The sequence below is a fragment of the Macrosteles quadrilineatus genome, unplaced genomic scaffold (genome assembly GCF_028750875.1).
Source record: "Macrosteles quadrilineatus isolate MER2022 unplaced genomic scaffold, UCM_ALF_1.0 Scaffold_1__1_contigs__length_201487025, whole genome shotgun sequence".
Lineage (NCBI taxonomy): Eukaryota > Metazoa > Arthropoda > Insecta > Hemiptera > Cicadellidae > Macrosteles > Macrosteles quadrilineatus.
Window position 1 is genome coordinate 20,254,694 of NW_026542594.1, and position 17,828 is coordinate 20,272,521.

General features: G+C 33.0%; 1 protein-coding gene across 1 annotated transcript in view; it reads left to right on the forward strand.

The window, feature by feature from the left end:
- The window catches only part of LOC129004798 (transmembrane protein 104 homolog), a 70,194-nt gene that overhangs the window by 15,075 nt on the left and 37,291 nt on the right, over nucleotides 1-17,828 (forward strand). The window contains exons 4-5 of the mRNA XM_054433442.1: nucleotides 967-1,051; nucleotides 17,552-17,616. Coding sequence (XP_054289417.1) covers nucleotides 967-1,051; nucleotides 17,552-17,616 — 150 coding nt within the window. The remainder of the gene's footprint in view (nucleotides 1-966; nucleotides 1,052-17,551; nucleotides 17,617-17,828) is intronic.

The following is a 17,828-nucleotide window of genomic DNA, read 5'->3' on the forward strand; positions in this document are numbered from 1 at the left end:
AATGCAAAATAAAAACGCCCATGTTATTCTAATAGTGAAGATTTTTAATTATTGTTTTTTCCTTATTTATAGATACATTTTTAAAATATTGGGTAAATTTATTTGTTTCTTATCGTACTATTATTATTTTATAAAAAAATATATAGGCTACTATATTATCCTCCCTGTAACAGCAAACCTAGGTACTAGTTAAACCTAATGTTATTTAAAAAAGTTTGTGAAAATCAAATCCGGCAAATGGAAATTCGCTTAGTATGCAGGTTTGCTGAGGTGGGGGTATTTTTATTCATACTTCCATTTATTTTATATTAATAGCAAATAAACTGGCATACTCTCTAAATCAATACGGTGTTTGCTTCAAACAACTATATTGTGGAAATATTGAAAAAACCACAATTGTTAAACATCTTTGGAAAATTTATTTTTTTGATGGTCTGTATTTTGGCCGTTATTTGCGCTACATACTTGCTGTTGGGCTTAAACTATCACAAAATGTATCCCCGTTTAATTATATAAAGTAATACTTTCAGTAAAATCAACTGTTCGCGAGATAGAGCGAAAACCTACAGGAACAATGTTAAAAAAATTGTACTTTCAGTTTCATTTTTCTACGCAATAAGATGGCAGTTCTTACTGCAGTAAATACGTTTTAGGACAGAAATAAACTATTCACAACATTTGAAGAAAATCGTCAAAACCGTTTTGAGATCGTCGTGCAAGCATACAAGCAAACATTGCTCATAATAGAGTCTAGGATAGATGATAGAAATTGTAAATATGCAAGCCTATGATTTTTAACACCTCAAACAAATTAAACACCACGTGCATTGCTTGGTCGTTATTTATGATACTGGTACTTATTTATGATATAAGTTTTCTGTACATCTTACTGACATAAATGTTTCAACTGCTTGCCTTAATTTTCTACTGCGAAGCCCAAAATATTTCACTGTAATTTAATTGTAGGCTCATCAGATTTCTGGATATACAACAGAGAGTGAAGAGGAAAGCTACAGATCACCTTCTGAAGAATCTCCGCTCACTGCACCTGGTACAGTATGCTGTAAACCCTAAAATAAATTATCAAAACTAAGTATTTTAGGAATAGAACCCCTATCCTACATATTCAGGCTGATATTAACTGGCAGCAATCTGAAAACTCTTGCATTAAAAATGCTTTAACACGTGAGACATAGCTAGCTTTATATTTTTACAAATTTTATTTTTTCCTTTTAACCTCAGTGAAAAAATTGCCTTGGAAAAAACATTTAAATAAACAAAATTAAAATGAACAACTTTCTTTGTAATCAGCCATTTCACTCTATACAGGGGCACTACTAAATGCACTAATTGTAACTGCTTTTTCTACTCGTCAAAAGGAATAAAAAATGTATATAACCCTGGTCTGACCTTTACGTTTAGCTGTTATGGCGTAATTTTTAAAAATAACATGACTTTTTTACTGTTTATTTGACGTTATAAGCCAAACCCACGTATCCGTGGCGTAGCCAGGTTTGGAGCCCCTTGGAGCGAAAATTGCTTAACCGTCCCCAATCCCGAACATCAAACATCACCATAAACATAAAGTAATTTTATTTCCCTCTTAACGGTCTTTGCGGATGTTTAGTTGATAAGCACTCAAAACACAATGTAGGCTATGTAATTTTTCAATTGACAATAAATTACAAATTACATAATACTATTATTGAGCAGAGCGAGTGAATCGAGGGAAGCTCTTTGAGATCTTCTAATATTATTCAATCTTCAAAACAAATTTAACCGGATTTCAGCTTTCCCGGCTAATGTTGACTATGAGTATTTACCAATACTAAGGCCTGTGCAGGTATTTTCCACAAGAACTTTGGACTGCCACCATTTTGTAACTAATGAACCTTTTGAGACGCGGTTTCCGGCAATGAACTCCACTTGACCAGACCTTTAAAATGATGTGCATATCAACAACCTATACTTACATTAAAGATTATGTACCTACTCCTCATTTGCCGTCCCCTGGTGAAGGTCAAAAAATGGTAATGCTTGCAAAAAGTAGTTTTCATACATATAAGTTGATATGAAAAGTTTGAATTTTCTAATGGATTTAGTTGAAAATATATTAAGCCGTTTCCAGACTTTTTTGTCATCCTATATATATATGTATATATATATATATAATATATATATATACTCGCCTTTGGCTCCAGACCCCCTTTTTTGGTAGGGGGAAAGTACAAATGAGCCACGGGGGACAGGACGCAAGACCTACATTCGAGCCAAATTTCAGATCTTTAGCTAATCTAGAAGTGGGTAAACTTGATTTAGACCGGTGCACCTGTAGGAATAACAATGGGGGGGGATTCTATATTTCACGGGGGGGGGGGGGGGCTATATTTGTAAAATGTCACTTTTCGAAAAGGGCGCAAGACCTACAATCATGCCAAATGTCTTTTAATATCAGCTGTTTAATTATATTATTATGTTGTTCTAATGTGTTCACAGTTTGAAGTGTTAATGTTTTAATATCTTTCATTTTTACATCAATTATTAATAAAGTATTTTATGTATTTTATTCCCTCGTTTCATCAGGTTACGGGCCCAGAAGACGTTTTTGATATAATTCATTTTGAATATGATTGTATAAAACTACATTAAAATGAAGAATTCAGGACTGAATGTGTTTGGTAAGATTTCTAGGCTTATGAACAATATTTTGTTATCTAATTTCTTGCACTGAATTTTTATGTTGTTTGACCTAAAATGGAAACTACATAAGTAAACACTAATACAACTCATACTATTACACCTACCTCAAGTAATACCGGATTGTCTAGTATGACAAATATTATAATGGGAGGAAATTGTAATGTTGAACGTCTAGAGGGTGTTTCAAATTATAACAATTGGAAGTTTTCAATGAAAATGGCCTTAATATTTGATGGACTTTGGGATTGTGTATCTAATGATACTGAAATTAAAGATAAAAACAGGGATCAAAAGGCTCTCGCAAAAATTTGTTTAAATGTTTTGCCTACTTGTTATCCTTACGTTAGGGCAGCTAACACTGCTAAAGAAGCTTGGGATGATCTCCAAAATGCTTTTGAAAACAAAAGTTTGGTTAGAAGACTTAGTCTTTTAAGACATTTACTTAGAACTAAATTGGAAGATTTTAGCACAATGGCAGACTATGTAAATGGAACTTTGTCCTTAGTTCAACAGTTAGCAGACATAAATCACATTGTTGGTGATTAAGAAGTTGCAATGCTACTTCTGGGTGGTTTACCTTCAGAATATGAACCGCTTATTATGGGTATTGAAGTTACTCAAACAACTGTCTCAAGTGAGTTTGTTAAAACTCGTCTCTTACAAGAAGATTTTAGGAGGTCTGAAAATACTTCAACTGGAAGTGAATCGGCTTTGGCAACTAAACATTCTTATGCCAAGAAAATTGAGAAGTTGAAAGATTCAAAAGGTAAGTTTAGACCACAGAAGGAAATTATTTGTCATCATTGTAACCAACCTGGACATATTAAGCCTAACTGTCCTAATCTTGGCAATAACTCTCAGCACAGATCTAAGGCAAATTATGCTGGGAAACACAAAGAAAATGACAATGTGTTGCTTACAACTGTTTTCCATACTGAAAATATAAAATCTTATGAATCTAAAGTTGATCATAATGATTGGGTAATTTCAGGTTGTACAACTCATATGAGTAATCAAATGGTGAAAAATGGTAAGTTAGAAAATAAGGAAGTTTTGGTGGCCAATAATGCAAAACTTACAAGTAATTGTGTTGGTGATATTGAACTTTATATAGAAAATTCTAATAAAGTTACTGTTATATAAGGATGTTTTATACATACCACAACTTGTTACTAATTTGTTGTCGGTAAATAAAAGAACAGAAAAAGGTAAAATAGTAGTTTTTGACAAAGATTCGTGCAGAATTTATTCAGAAAATGACTGTCGAATAGAGGGAAATAGTGACATTTCTGCTGTGAATGACGGTGGTGTATATAAACTAAACTTCATTGAGCCAACAGAGTTGAATGGTCACTCTGAATTCAAAGAAGATAATTCATCAGCTGCTCTAACAGTTGCTACCAAAGGTACGTGGCACCGTAGATTAGGCCATCTAAGTCATAAAGGAATGGATTTACTAAGAAATGGTTTAGTTAATGGAGTAAATTATTCAAAATCAGAAAAGGAGAATACTTGTACCGCATGTATTGAAGCGGATCACAAAGCGCAAAGTAGTGGTTATAATGATAACAAGAAAATCTTTTCCTAAAGGTCAAAGTATCAGAGCTACTTCATTACTTGAGCTAATTCATTCAGACTTATGTGGACCAATGTCAGTTAAAAGTTGGGGTGGATCTCTTTATCTTTTAACATTCACCGATGATCTCTCAAGAAAAACTTTTGGCTATTCACTTAAACACAAAAATGAAGTTTTAAGTAAGTTCAAAGACTTCAAAATGGATGTTGAAAATCAAACTGTCTTAAAAATTAAGCGCTTGAGAACTGATAATGGCAAGGGTGAGTATGTTAACAAACAATTTTCAGATTTTCTACATTTAAATGGTATTATTCATGAGACCACTATACCCCACACTCCAGAGCAAAATGGTGTAAGTGAACGTGTTAACCGAACACTAGTTGAAAAGACAAGATGTTTACTTCAAGATTCAGGTTTAGGAAAACGATATTGGGGAGAAGCTATAAACACAGCTATCTATTTGAAGAATCGTAGTCCTACAGCAGCTTTAAAGGATGTAACACCAGAGAAAGTTTGGACTGGTTCAAAGGTTGATCTAAGTCACTTACGGGTTTTTGGCTGTAAAGCTTATGTTCATATTCCCAAATGTTACAGAAAGAAACTTGACACAAAAGCAAAGCCTTGTATTATGGTTGGATATTGTGAACATTCCAAAGGCTACAGACTAATTGATCCTAAGAAACCTTATTCTATTATAAAAGCACGTGATGTTGTTTTTGTAGAAGACCAATGTCATACCTCTAATGTGAATGATCATGATGACCTGAAAAATGAAAGTCAACAAGTTGAATATACTGTTATTAACAGTAGCACAACTGAACTTGTGGAGGAACCAAACAATGATATAACATCTGTTGACAACAAAGAAAATCTTGTTCATTCTAACAGTGAAAGTGAACAGGAAGTTTCAAAAAATGAAAATTCTTATCTAGAACAGCAAGTTTTGGAAGAAGGAAATTCTTTGATTGAAGATAAAAGACCTGAACGTGATCGCAGAAAACCATTATGGATGAACGACTTCAAATCAAATCAAATCAAATCAAATCAAACTTTATTGTCACAAAACGTTTATACATAGCTTAGCTACAAAACAGGTGACATTGTCAAAATTATAATAAATACATTGTTGATCATCTTACATTCTATAGTTAAAAAATTTAATACAATGAAGATAAAAATACTGACTTTGATTTAAAAATAGTTTACAACAAATACTCACTAATATGGTAGTAGTTTTTTTCTATTAAAAATTTTGATAGATTCTTTTTAAATGACATTGTATTGGCTATATTTTTTAAACCTAGTGGTAACTTATTGTACAGTTTTTTCCCCATGTATGTTGGTGTCTTTTCAATGAGACGCAGACGATGGATCGGTAATTGAAAATTATTTTTAAACCTTGTGTTGTATCTATGGTCAAAATTATCATTTAATAAATTTTCATAGTTTGATTGTACCATTACTAAGGTTTTGAATATGTATAAATTTGGAACAGTTAAGATATTTAATTCCCTGAACAGCAATTTACAAGATTTCCTAAAATATGAGAAAGTCATTATTCTTAAAAACCTTTTCTGTACTTTAAAAACTTTAGCTGAATCACATGATAATCCCCAGAACTCAATCCCATAGTTAATAATTGAAAAAAAGAAAGCATAGTAGATATCAATTCTAGTTTTGAGGTCAATATAATTACGTAGTACTAGCATTTGATAACAGGCTGAATTTAATTTACTAATAATATTATCAATACAATTACTCCAAGAAAAATTAATATCCAGTTCCAAACCAAGGTAATTTGCGCTGCCACTGAGTGGTATCAACTGGTCCTGAAAGATAATTTCTGAACTGTAACCTTCTTTTGACTGTGCGGTACGAAAATTTAATAGTTGGGTTTTATCTTGATTGAGTTTTAGTCCATTAACTTCAAACCAGCTTGCCAATTCATGGAAAGTTTGATTAATTTTATGCTCCAATTCAAAATGGGACCTAGCTTTAATAATTGCTGTTGTGTCATCTGCATATAGAATGATTTTTGTTGAAACATTCCTAGGTAAATCATTTATATATAGTAAAAAGAGCAAAGGTCCTAAGATAGACCCTTGTGGGACACCCATTTTAATGTTCTCCCAAGGAGACTTAGATACTAAATAATTTTTCAAAATTACAGTTCTTTGGAACCGGTTTTCCAGGTATGATTTAATCCATGTAATTGATTGCTTTGAGAATTTGTACACATCAAGCTTTTTTAAAAGTATGCTATGGTTAACACAATCAAAGGCCTTGGAAAGGTCACAGAAGACCCCCATGGTACTCTGTGACCCATCCAGAGCCCAAGATACTTCGTTAACAAGTTCGTTTAGAGCCCCTACTATACTGTGACCTTTTCGAAATCCAAATTGCTCAGCGACCAAAACTGAGTGTGCGTCTAAAAATGTAAAAATTTGATTTAGTGCTATCTTTTCAAAGATTTTTGAAAAAGAAGGAAGAACTGAAATAGGACGATAATTATTAGGATTTTCTTTTTGTCCTTTCTTAAAAAGAGGTTTTACTTCTGCAAACTTTAAATTTTGAGGAAAAACTGAAAATTTAAAAGATTGATTTATTAAAACCGATACAGGAACAGCAATAGAGTGCATTACTTTTTTCATAATATCCAATGGTATTTCATCCCATCCTGCTGATTTTTTATTTTTTAATGACTTTATTGTTTTAATCACATCATCTGGAGTCACATTTGTGAAACTAAATTTTACTTGATTTAAATCAAAGTCAGTCTGAGTTAAGATTAATGCTTCCTGCTCACGTGGTTGAATACTTATATCATTGCTCAGTTCAATAAATTTTTTGTTGAAAAAACTAGCTATATCATATCCATTTTTTATAGGCATACTGTTATCTATTACAATATCAGGAAAATTAAGACAAGGTTTATTACAACCGAGCTCAGATTTTACAACTTTCCAAGCAGCTTTACTCTTATTTTCTGCATTTTTTATAAGACTAGAATTATACATTTTCTTTGACAATTTACAAACGTTACTGAAGATCTTTTTATAATTTTTAACATAATTAATAAAATGTATATCGTTTGACTGCTTTGCTAGTCTACTTAGCTCTCTCTTTTTAATGCTCGATATCTTAATACCATTTGTTATCCATTTTTTGTTGTTTGAAGGTTTAACTTTATTACAAAAAAATTTCAAAGGAAAGCATTCATCAAAAATTCTTTGAAAACATCCAAAAAAGTTTGAACAGTTTTCCTTAAACATTTTATCTAGTGAAATTTGCCAATTAGTAATACTGATTTTTTTAATGAACGAATTAATGTTTTTATTTGAAAAAAATCGTCTTTTAACCCTAGGTAAATCAGTTTTGTGCTGAGATGAAATATTTCTAGAAATATCCACAAAGATTGCCCTATGATCTGATATACCTAGTTCTAGGTTCATTGATGGAGTTACTTCACACGTTTTTAACTTTAGTGATAGTATGTTATCAATACAAGAAGCTTTATTGTTGGTTATCCTTGTGGGAGAAGTTAAGTTTGCAATGAAACCGTATGTCTCTACTAGAGAAAGAAACTAAAATCTTTGCTGTGGTTTATTTGTGTATTCCAAAACATCAATATTGAAATCCGCTGCAATGTAAACATTATTTATTTGGTTGTCTTTGTTAAGAATCCTTAATAAATCTTCGAACTTATTTAAAAATAATTTAAAGTTAGAATCATCCGGTACTCTGTAAATAGATATGACAATTATTTTTAAATCAATAACCTCTACACAAGACATTTCAAAAACAGAATCTAAATTAAAAATACATAAATCTTCCCTAATTTTATATTCTAATTTATTATTTAAAAGTATACATGAACCACCATAACCACAGTTATCTCTACAATAAAAATGTGCCAAATTATAATTTTCAAAACTATTTAAAATATCAATATTTCCTCTACTTAACCAATGTTCATTTAGGCAAATAACAAGTATGTTTGAGCTATCTAAAATCACCTCTAAATCTATTTTCTTATCAATCAGACCACCTTGAATATTCAAATGTAATAGCCAATTATATTTCTTATCTATTTTGATTTCTTTACATACAGGCCATACTCTATTTACATTTGTAAGACTGTGAAATTGGTTGCAAAATAAACAAAAATTGTCTACATTTAAGTGGTCTGTATAGTCTTGTTTACGGTTTCGTTTTTTGAGAGAACAGGGTTATCTTTGGCATTGGACAGAGATTCATTACTATTTACATGATTTACAACTAAAACACTATTTACAATAGGAGACCTGTGGCTTGTAGAACACACCTTGTCTACCTTTGGGGTACTGGATGCAGGGCCAGTTGAGACGTCAAGGTCGGTTGTGCAGATTAGATCGGATGCGTTGGAGTCCTTTGGATTGGAAAGTTGTTGTCTGATCTTCTTGACAAAATCATCATAGGGAAGTCCGCCTCGTAGAACTCTTGAGGAATATTCATTTTTCACAACCACCATGATTTTGACTCCCGTTTTCTTGCGTAGCTCCAGTAGTTTTGTAGCAAAGTGTTCGATGGTTATGTTGTCCCTAACACAACCCAGCGGGGAACACACCACAAGTTTTTGACCATTTTTTTCAATATCCTTTAAGAGAGTATCAAATGCAGTGTTGTAATCTTGAATATTAGGTTTGGAGTAATATCTAGGTTTAGTTACCAGTCCATAAACTAGGGTTTTATTGAATTTTTGACAGGTAAGGCTGTTATTTACAAAGTTTGAGGACAATGGTTTTTTAAAATGTTTTTTGAAGGCAGTTGCAACCCCAGCACTCATGTGCCTGTCATCATTTACATCTGCAGAGATGCAGTGGGCAAAGGCAGTGTTTTCGGTGTCTCGCAGCTTGTGAATTACCTTATTCATGTCAGCCTCTACAACTGTGACGGGTTCTTCATCTGAAGGCAGTCGGATGTTGAAGTTATTGGATAGAGCGGGGTTGAAACAGCAGTCACGGACTATATTTAGGATTTCTTCAGAAATTTTGCTTTTACCTTTTTTGTTGAAATGCAAACCATGATTTGTGTACATTTCCCGAGGCAAGAGGTGTAGTTCTAGCAATCTTCTTTTTTCTACGGAGTTCTTCAATTTTTCTTCAAGCCAATAGTTTATATTACTAATTTTGTTGTCTAATTTTGGCAAGTCATGTCGCATAGGCAGTGATGCAATAATCAGGTTTGTGTTATTGATACTGGTTAGTAAAGTGTTGAGTTCTTCTTTTATACTGCTTACACTTTTGTCTTCTATATCATTTGTCCCACCTATTACCAACAGATAATCATTTTCACTCAAGTCTTTGGAAAGATCCTTAACTTCTTTTATGACATCACACAGCAATGCCCCAGGTTTTACAAAGGAAGTGACGTTAACAACGGTCTTTTGTTGTACAAGATTGCCAAGGCCACGGCCATGGCTATCAGCCAAAATTAGTAGTCTTGACTTGTTTGGTTTGTTGCGAGAAATAGTCATTTTCTTTGGTTTTACATGTGTTTTTAAATTTTGTTTATTATTTTTTCTATGTGTAGAGGCTGTTATTGGTTGGGCTGTTGGAATTTTATCCTCACCATTAGTATTTACATCCGAAATAACTGCAAACTTATTTTGACATTCAACTGTAGGCCTACACATTTCTTTTTCCCCCTTATTGGCTTTTGATGGATTTCTCGGTGTTTGCCACTCAGCACATGCTGAATTTTTAGTATTTATTTTCGGAAAACAATTTAAACATTTTAAACTGCACTGTTGGTTATTTTGCAGCTGAAGGTTTTTGTTTCTGAGTTCCTCATTTTCACTTTGTAGAACGCTAATGATAGACTCTAGTGATCTTATGGAGTCAATCATGTTTTTTGTTTCCTGACCATAAATATCACATCTTTTACAAATAGTTTCAGTAGACTTATCATTGGTAGAATGTAGATCAGAAGCTGCTTGTAGAGTTAGTTGATCATTTAATTTTTTTAGAGTATTGACCTTGTTTTCTAAAGATTTAATTATAGCACCTAACTCATCTTCCTTTTCTTCTTTGGTTCTGATAAGATTTTTTATTTCATCATCTTTAACGATTAATTTATCTTCTAATTCAAGCTCATGCAGTGATTTTGAATTTTGTACATCATGTAAAGTTTGCTTTAACTCCTCATTCTCACGGAGAATTGCGCTTCCTAGCTCAGTAGCTAAAGTGAGAGAATTTTCAAGGTTCTCATTAACAGGTAACAATTTACTGCTCTCCAATGTGCTTGTGGTTTCATCTTCCTCATCTCCTGATTTTAAACATGCATTACACAGCCATAATTTTGCGTTATCCAAAGATATTTTTTTAGCCTCATTGTAGGTCAGATTTACACACCTAAGATGGTGCCACTTTTTACAGGGACCATTGCAAAATACAGCTCCAAAGGTAGCATTTTTCTCACAAACCCCACAAGGATACTTATTTGGTTTTAAACATTTTTGTTCCATCTTAATTTCTATGAAATGCAAAATAAATTATATTAGTTAAGTAATGTTTTTATAAGTATAAATTAATAAATAAATTAATATATGGAATTTTCATACAAATAAGTATAAGTTACTATGAGTTGTTTGTAAACAAAGATAACCAAGTGACAGTTCTATTTACAAAGGAAGAATTCAAACGAAAATCCGGTCAGGTTATCTTATCAGTAGCCGAGTATGGATTGAACAAACTTGCAGAGTTGAGCAGGAATGATCAGTTCAGTCCTCTTGTTTGAAAAGCCCAACTAATAATTCCAGTTTACAAAAGTGTTCATGAAGTTAAAACTAGTATTAGTGCTCACCAGGTCTATTGATGTTATGAGAAAAACATTCACTACTTTTATTTTTGAAACAGTGAGTATTGATAAATATTATTTAATTTTAAAGCACACACATTTATAAGTCAACTTTAACCATCCGCCATCTTGCTTTTTCATCCTTAGTTTCATATCAAGCTGTTGATGTTTTTGATCAACCGCAAACTTTCAATGAGGCAATTAAAAGTAATTTTAAAGAAGAATGGATGAATATCAAGGATGAAGAGTATAATTCTCTGATTAAAGCTACCAAGATGAATTAAAACACGTAAACATTGTTATTTTTATACTCTTTCCTTAAAAAAAGTAGAGTAGCAAAACCATTTGCATATCCTTTCTCTTAAGACTCCGTGGACAGAGCCTAGATTTGTATAAGCATTGTATTATTGGTTTTACTTATCTCTGTGGTCTAATTATCTCTACTAATCTTATTCATTCCCTAATCAATGTATAATCAATGACAAAATCATAGAGCAAATAAAATAACCTCATAGTTCTATCCAATATTGTTTATATTTAACCAGCTGTTAGTTAAAACAAATGATTTTTCACTAAAACCAACAGAAAATTTTAAAGATTGCTTAAAAAAATTATCTGAACATCATCTAGTAATCTACTTCATAATCATTTTACTATGTATATTTAATTAATCTGTCATCCTCTTACTGAAGAATGGAACGTATCAATGATTATATCATTACACATGACACATAGTATAAATAATTCAACCATACGTGTGTCTTTTCATTTTTATCCAAATGCTAAATTTGTGTCACAAACGCTGAATGTTTGCAGCTGTTATGTTAAGCAAATTATTTTATACCAAAAGCTAGTTTAGAATGTTAGCGTCGGCTGCTAGACTTTTTAAAAATTAAAATTTAATTTCCAAAAAACTGGAACCCTAAACTAAAATTATGGCTTCGACATTCCCTAGTTCTAAAAATTATATTTTCAACACAAAAATGATGAAAATCCGTCAAGTGGTTGATTCAGAATCGTGAAATAAAAAAAACCCTGTCACGTTTTAATATATAAGATATGTGCTCTAAACACTGATATATATCTATTTACCCTGGACAATCTCAACTATTAATTAGGTTACAAATGCGCCCTACACTACCCCAAAACGACTTTTCGTTCTCAATTGGCCCTCTATCAATAACCTGTGTTGCCTGTACAGCGAGGCATTTTGAGAAGGAGAAAACCGGCCGGAATGATTTAGGTTTATCAATAACGAAGAAAAACATGGTCTGAGTTACACACCGGTAATCTTAGAGTTGACTCTTTTAAACTCATTGTAAATATGACTGTTATTCGTTTTGAAATAGCTCCTGTAATAATTTGCAATTGCTCGAATTCGAGCAACATGTAAACTAGTTTAAATGAAAACTGGTTAAAAAAATTTTTGTACAACTAATAAAATAATATAAAATAAAATTTTTAATAAAACACATTTATTTTTTCAAACTATAAAATTTTTTCTAAATTACACTTAACTTATTAACCAATACTATATTTCGATTTACTATATGTTGTTTTGTCATAGTACACTAATTTTCATTAATTTTGGTCAATAAATAATAATAAAAAAATATTTTAGAAAAATAGTAGTGTTGTTGCAAAAATCTATCATTGTAGGCCTACACCCTAAAATAAACATAAAACTTAATAGCGTCAGGCATTTACATGTAGTTTTTGTATTTTTTATTCTTTTGTTGCTGAAATATAATGAACCACGATTCTGAATCAACCACTTGACGGATTTTCATCATTTTTGTGCTGAACATATAATTTTTAGAACTAGGGAATGTCGAAGCCATAATTTTAGTTTAGGGATCCAGTTTTTTGGAAATTAAATTTTAATTTTTAAAAAGTCTAGCAGCCGACGCTAACATTCTAAACTAGCTTTTGGTATAAAATAATTTGCTTAACATAACAGCTGTAAACATTCAGCGTTTGTGACACAAATTTATACACAGTTTTAACTGACTACTCGACTCCCCTACGTAGGACGGGCTAACCCCTCGTTTATATTTAAAACAAAAAAAAGAAATAAGGTTCTATCTATATTATATGGGAAGTTACCGGTATAGTAAAAAAAAATAAACATTGCAAAATCACATGATTTGGCCTGGTAATTCTGGTTGTCATATGGCTAATAGCCCTTGCAGCTGAATGTTACACACAGAAAACTCAGCTGGCCGTTCTGGCACAGAAAACAGCAAAAGTTCTTGGCAGCCAAAGGGTTAATACAACTATAGATAAAACATACTCCCTTAGTAGATTTCTCATCCTAATGGAACAGCTGAAGACAATTTTATTGTTAGTTCTGTACGGTTTATGTAGAGGTCGTGTTTTGTTTACAATTTGTTTCCCGTTAATACAGTCATTGAAAACCTCGTTTAGCCAAATAATACAATCTAATCATAAACAATAAATTGTCCCCTAGTTATTTAACCAAACAGTAAAGTACAAATCAAGAAATTAACCCTAAAATAATAGAAACAAAATTTCGTCGACACTATTGCCCAGTGTGGCGTACATGAACTAGACATGAAAAACGAGCTTCAAAATTTACAATGGGATGAGAAGTCTACTTGTGTTGGTTAGTCTATGATACAACACAGTTTACTTTTATTTAAACACTCCTTTTTACTATTCAAATATTCCACTCGAGTCATCTCAGTTGGCGACGATTTGGTAAAAAACTATTATCAATTCTTGTTTTATTCTATTATTTTCAAGATATTTTATTTCGTTAAACATTAACTTAAAATGAATTAAGAACAATTTGAAAGGCGTATGAATGTTTTAGCTGCAGCTCTAGGTAATACAACTTCAACTCCCCAAATCAATCCTTTTGAACATTTTGATTCAAATAATGATAAATTGAAATCATATTTGGAACGTTTTGAAGATTATTGCAATTTGAAGAACATTAGTGAAGACAAGATGAAAGCTCACCTCCTGTGCTTTTCTATTGGTAAGGAACATTACAATAATCTGGCAACTCTTTTAGGCCCAGAAAACCCTGTAAAAGACTTAAGTTTTTCACAATTAATCGAACATTTCACAGTGATGTTGTCACCGACATTATCTCATATTGTTGCACAACACTATTTCCTCAGCGTTTCACAACAGTTGCATCAATCTATCTCTGATTTTGTCACAGTCCTGAAAGATAACCTGAATAATTGTAATTTTTACACTTCTTGCAATGAATGTGAAAGTAAAATTTCAATTGCTGATGAATTTCTTCGCCCTCAATTTATTAGAGGACTAAAAGACAATTGGATACGTGAACAACTTCTACAAGACACTAATCTCAACAGTTTTGACCCACTCCTCAAGAAAGCAATTGCCTTAGAAGCTTCCCGCTATGAATCAAATAAAATTTGTAATCCTGTCACACAATCATCAAGTTAAAATGCGGATACACACAAAATTGATAGGCATTCAAGGTCTAAGGCCCCCTTCACACTGGGCCACCATGGTGGTGACACCGGTGGCGACACCATGGTGGCTTTGTTACATTAGCATTGATTTAAATGGGACATCTTCACACTGAGCTTTGGTGGCGCGTCTGGCCGCGCGACCAGAAATGCGGTGGCTCGGGGTTGCAATTTTCAAAGACACCAGTCTGGTGGCGCCACCAGTTTACACCATGGTTTCTTATCAGACTGTTCACATTGGAGCAACTGGCAGCGCCACCAGACACTACCAGTGGGCATTACTCAGTATACTAGTTTACTAATCTTTTGAAGTTGTTAAGGTAATAAATATGGGGAAACAATTTTAATGATATAACAAAATGTATACTCTATTTCAATAACATCTTTTCGTCATTGCAATGTATACATTAAGTCAAGGTATTACAGTGTTATTAATAAATGGTATATTAACTATGTTTTTATTTAATTTTCCACAACGTTAGTAGCAGCCCGCAGTCTCGTAGATTGTCCTGATATTTTATCTTTCAGACGTCCCAGAAGCTCATCAAAACTTAAAACACTCATTCTTGAGTAAGTGTGAAACGTGTCAGGGTTATTTCTTAGGTCTTGGTAGTGAATGAAAAAAGTCCCTCTGGTACTTATATCTCATAAAACGGATGAACCAAAAAACTACATTTTTTCTTATGTTTTGGCAATTTCAAAAAAATATATACGCTAAGCACCTGCCTCTTCGACGTCCAACTGTGAGCTTTGTGGCTGCAGGTGCACTGGTGGCTGAGCTGGTGGTTGAGCTGGTGGTCCATGCGCATTTTGACCTGCCACCAGTGTCACCAACGGTGTCGCCACCATGGTGGCCCAGTGTGAATAAGACAAAGGAATATCAAAGTTTCAAGCAATTTAAGACTCCAAAATATGATGACCGTGGTTCCAATAGATCTCAATCACAACATTTTCGTAACAAAAGCTTAAAAATACGCGTTAACTACAAAGCTTTGGGTATTGATGGACTTTGTTTCAAATGTGGTCGATCAAACCATCAATCTAATGAATGCAAAACTAATCCGAATAACCTTAATTGCACTTCCTGTGGAAAACAAGGACACGTAGGCTATCAAAAGTTTGTATCACTTCTCTACTAAAGAACTCTACAACAAACATCCTGTTGTCTCATTACACTGAAGATGAATCCAGTTACCCAGATGAGTATGGAATCACACAAATCAACGACATAGAAGATCTTTACACAGTAGGACCAGACTCAGACAAATACATGGTTACAGTCACTATCAACAACAAGCCTCTGACATTTGATGTAGACGCTGGTGCACGATTTTCCTTAGGCCTAATCTCAGAAACGGACTTTGATAAACTTGGACTTAAATTACCACTTCAACCAACTCCTATCTCATTTAGCTCCTACTTTGATCATATAATAAAACCTAAAGGTAAAGTAACTGTCTCGGTTTCTTACAATAAAAAAATACTAAATGCTGATTTATTTGTAGTACCTGAGGGTAATGGTTGTTAGGACGAATTTAGATTCGTGGACTTGAAATTGAACTCAGTGAGATAGACAACAGAAAACCATCACCGATGAATACAGTTGATGTTAATCTAGTTCCGTCTCTAGAGGATATATTCAAAAAATACTCAGCAATTTTCGAAGATAGACTGTCAAGCACCACCACAAGAGATCCATCCAGAGTCTGAATAGTATACAAATAATCCAACAGAACTAGACGGTACTCTAAGGGAAGAAAATCTAGACAACCCTCAAGCCACAGAACCAGGCGAACAAAAAGAAAATAAATCAACTCGTCCTTCCAGACAACGCAAGGTTCCATCCTATCTTAAGGACTTTGCTCTCCAGTGATTAAGTGGGGGAGAATGTTATGAACATATAAAGCTAATTGTCACCATAGCAGCCAGTTATGTTTATTATTCAATGATGTTTATTTTATATTCAGATTTAATATAACACAGTTTACTTTTATTTCAACACTCAGTCTTTTTACTATTCAAATATTCCACTTGAGTCATCTCAACTGTATTTTGTAATTGGCAGAGGATACACGTCCGGTAACCAGACGTGGATTAGACGTCCGGCAATTACTGTCATAACCTAACCTAACCAACCAAACTTGCTGATAATGAAAAAATCGAATTAAGGTTAAATTCTTTCTCTATAAAAAAATTATAAATGCCAAAAATTCTAATAAAAGATGTACAGTTAAGAATAAATGGTATTCAATGCAAAATCTTCGACAAAAAGTTAAAGTCACCAATGGGACTCGAACCCTGGACCCCTTGAATATGAGCCGAGCACCTTATCCACTACACCACGACCACCGATGGCTGGTCATGGTATTGTTGTAGTAAAGGCGTTCCAGGCTCCCGCAACCCCATGACGTCATTGCCGTACGCCTTATCCACGTCCGGTTACCGGACGCGTATCCTCTATGTTTGTAATTTGCTAGTATACTATAGATGACTTGTTGTAAACACATGTTACAAGTCAGTTTTGTTTACTTTTTCCTTGTTATTTTGTTCAACCAACATAGTTCATTAGCAACCCATAGGCCAATGTTAAATTTTTAAATTTTCAAATGAGTTGTGTAGCGAAATACAAATTTTCCTGAGGTAGTGGCTGTTACCAATAACGTTTTTAGGGCTATAAGTCCATAATTCCAAAATTTAGTAAAAATACTTTTGCTGCATTTTGAGATATATATTACAGACAACAGACATAGCTCGTATTGATACAAGTTAAGGAGGAAAAGGGGGAGGGAGTTAAGGGAGTTAAGTATAGGAAGGATAGGATAGCTACTTAAGTGCTATTAGACGTATTTTTTATTCACGCTATTATTTTTATTTTGTAAATTTAACAACATGTACAATGTTCACCAAGAAATTATTTAAAGAAAAGTTTAACTTAGATAAAGGAATTTATTTTAAATTTTTACAGGGTCAATCCAGAACTTCCCTTCAGATCCTGTAGCCTTTTATACAATCGACAATAAAGTTGAAATGGTAAGGCAATATTACAGACTTATTATTTTAGAGTGCAGTATTATTGTTTGTCATATTTTAAACATATTCAACATTTACCGGTATCTTACGATGATCACAATTGTTAGCTTTAAAATGCTAAGAGCCGTTAATATACACTTTGTGTTTGGCTAACTTTCATAGTTTGTTGCCATTGTTAATCAGCACAAAAATTGAATGCTAAAGGTTTAGTA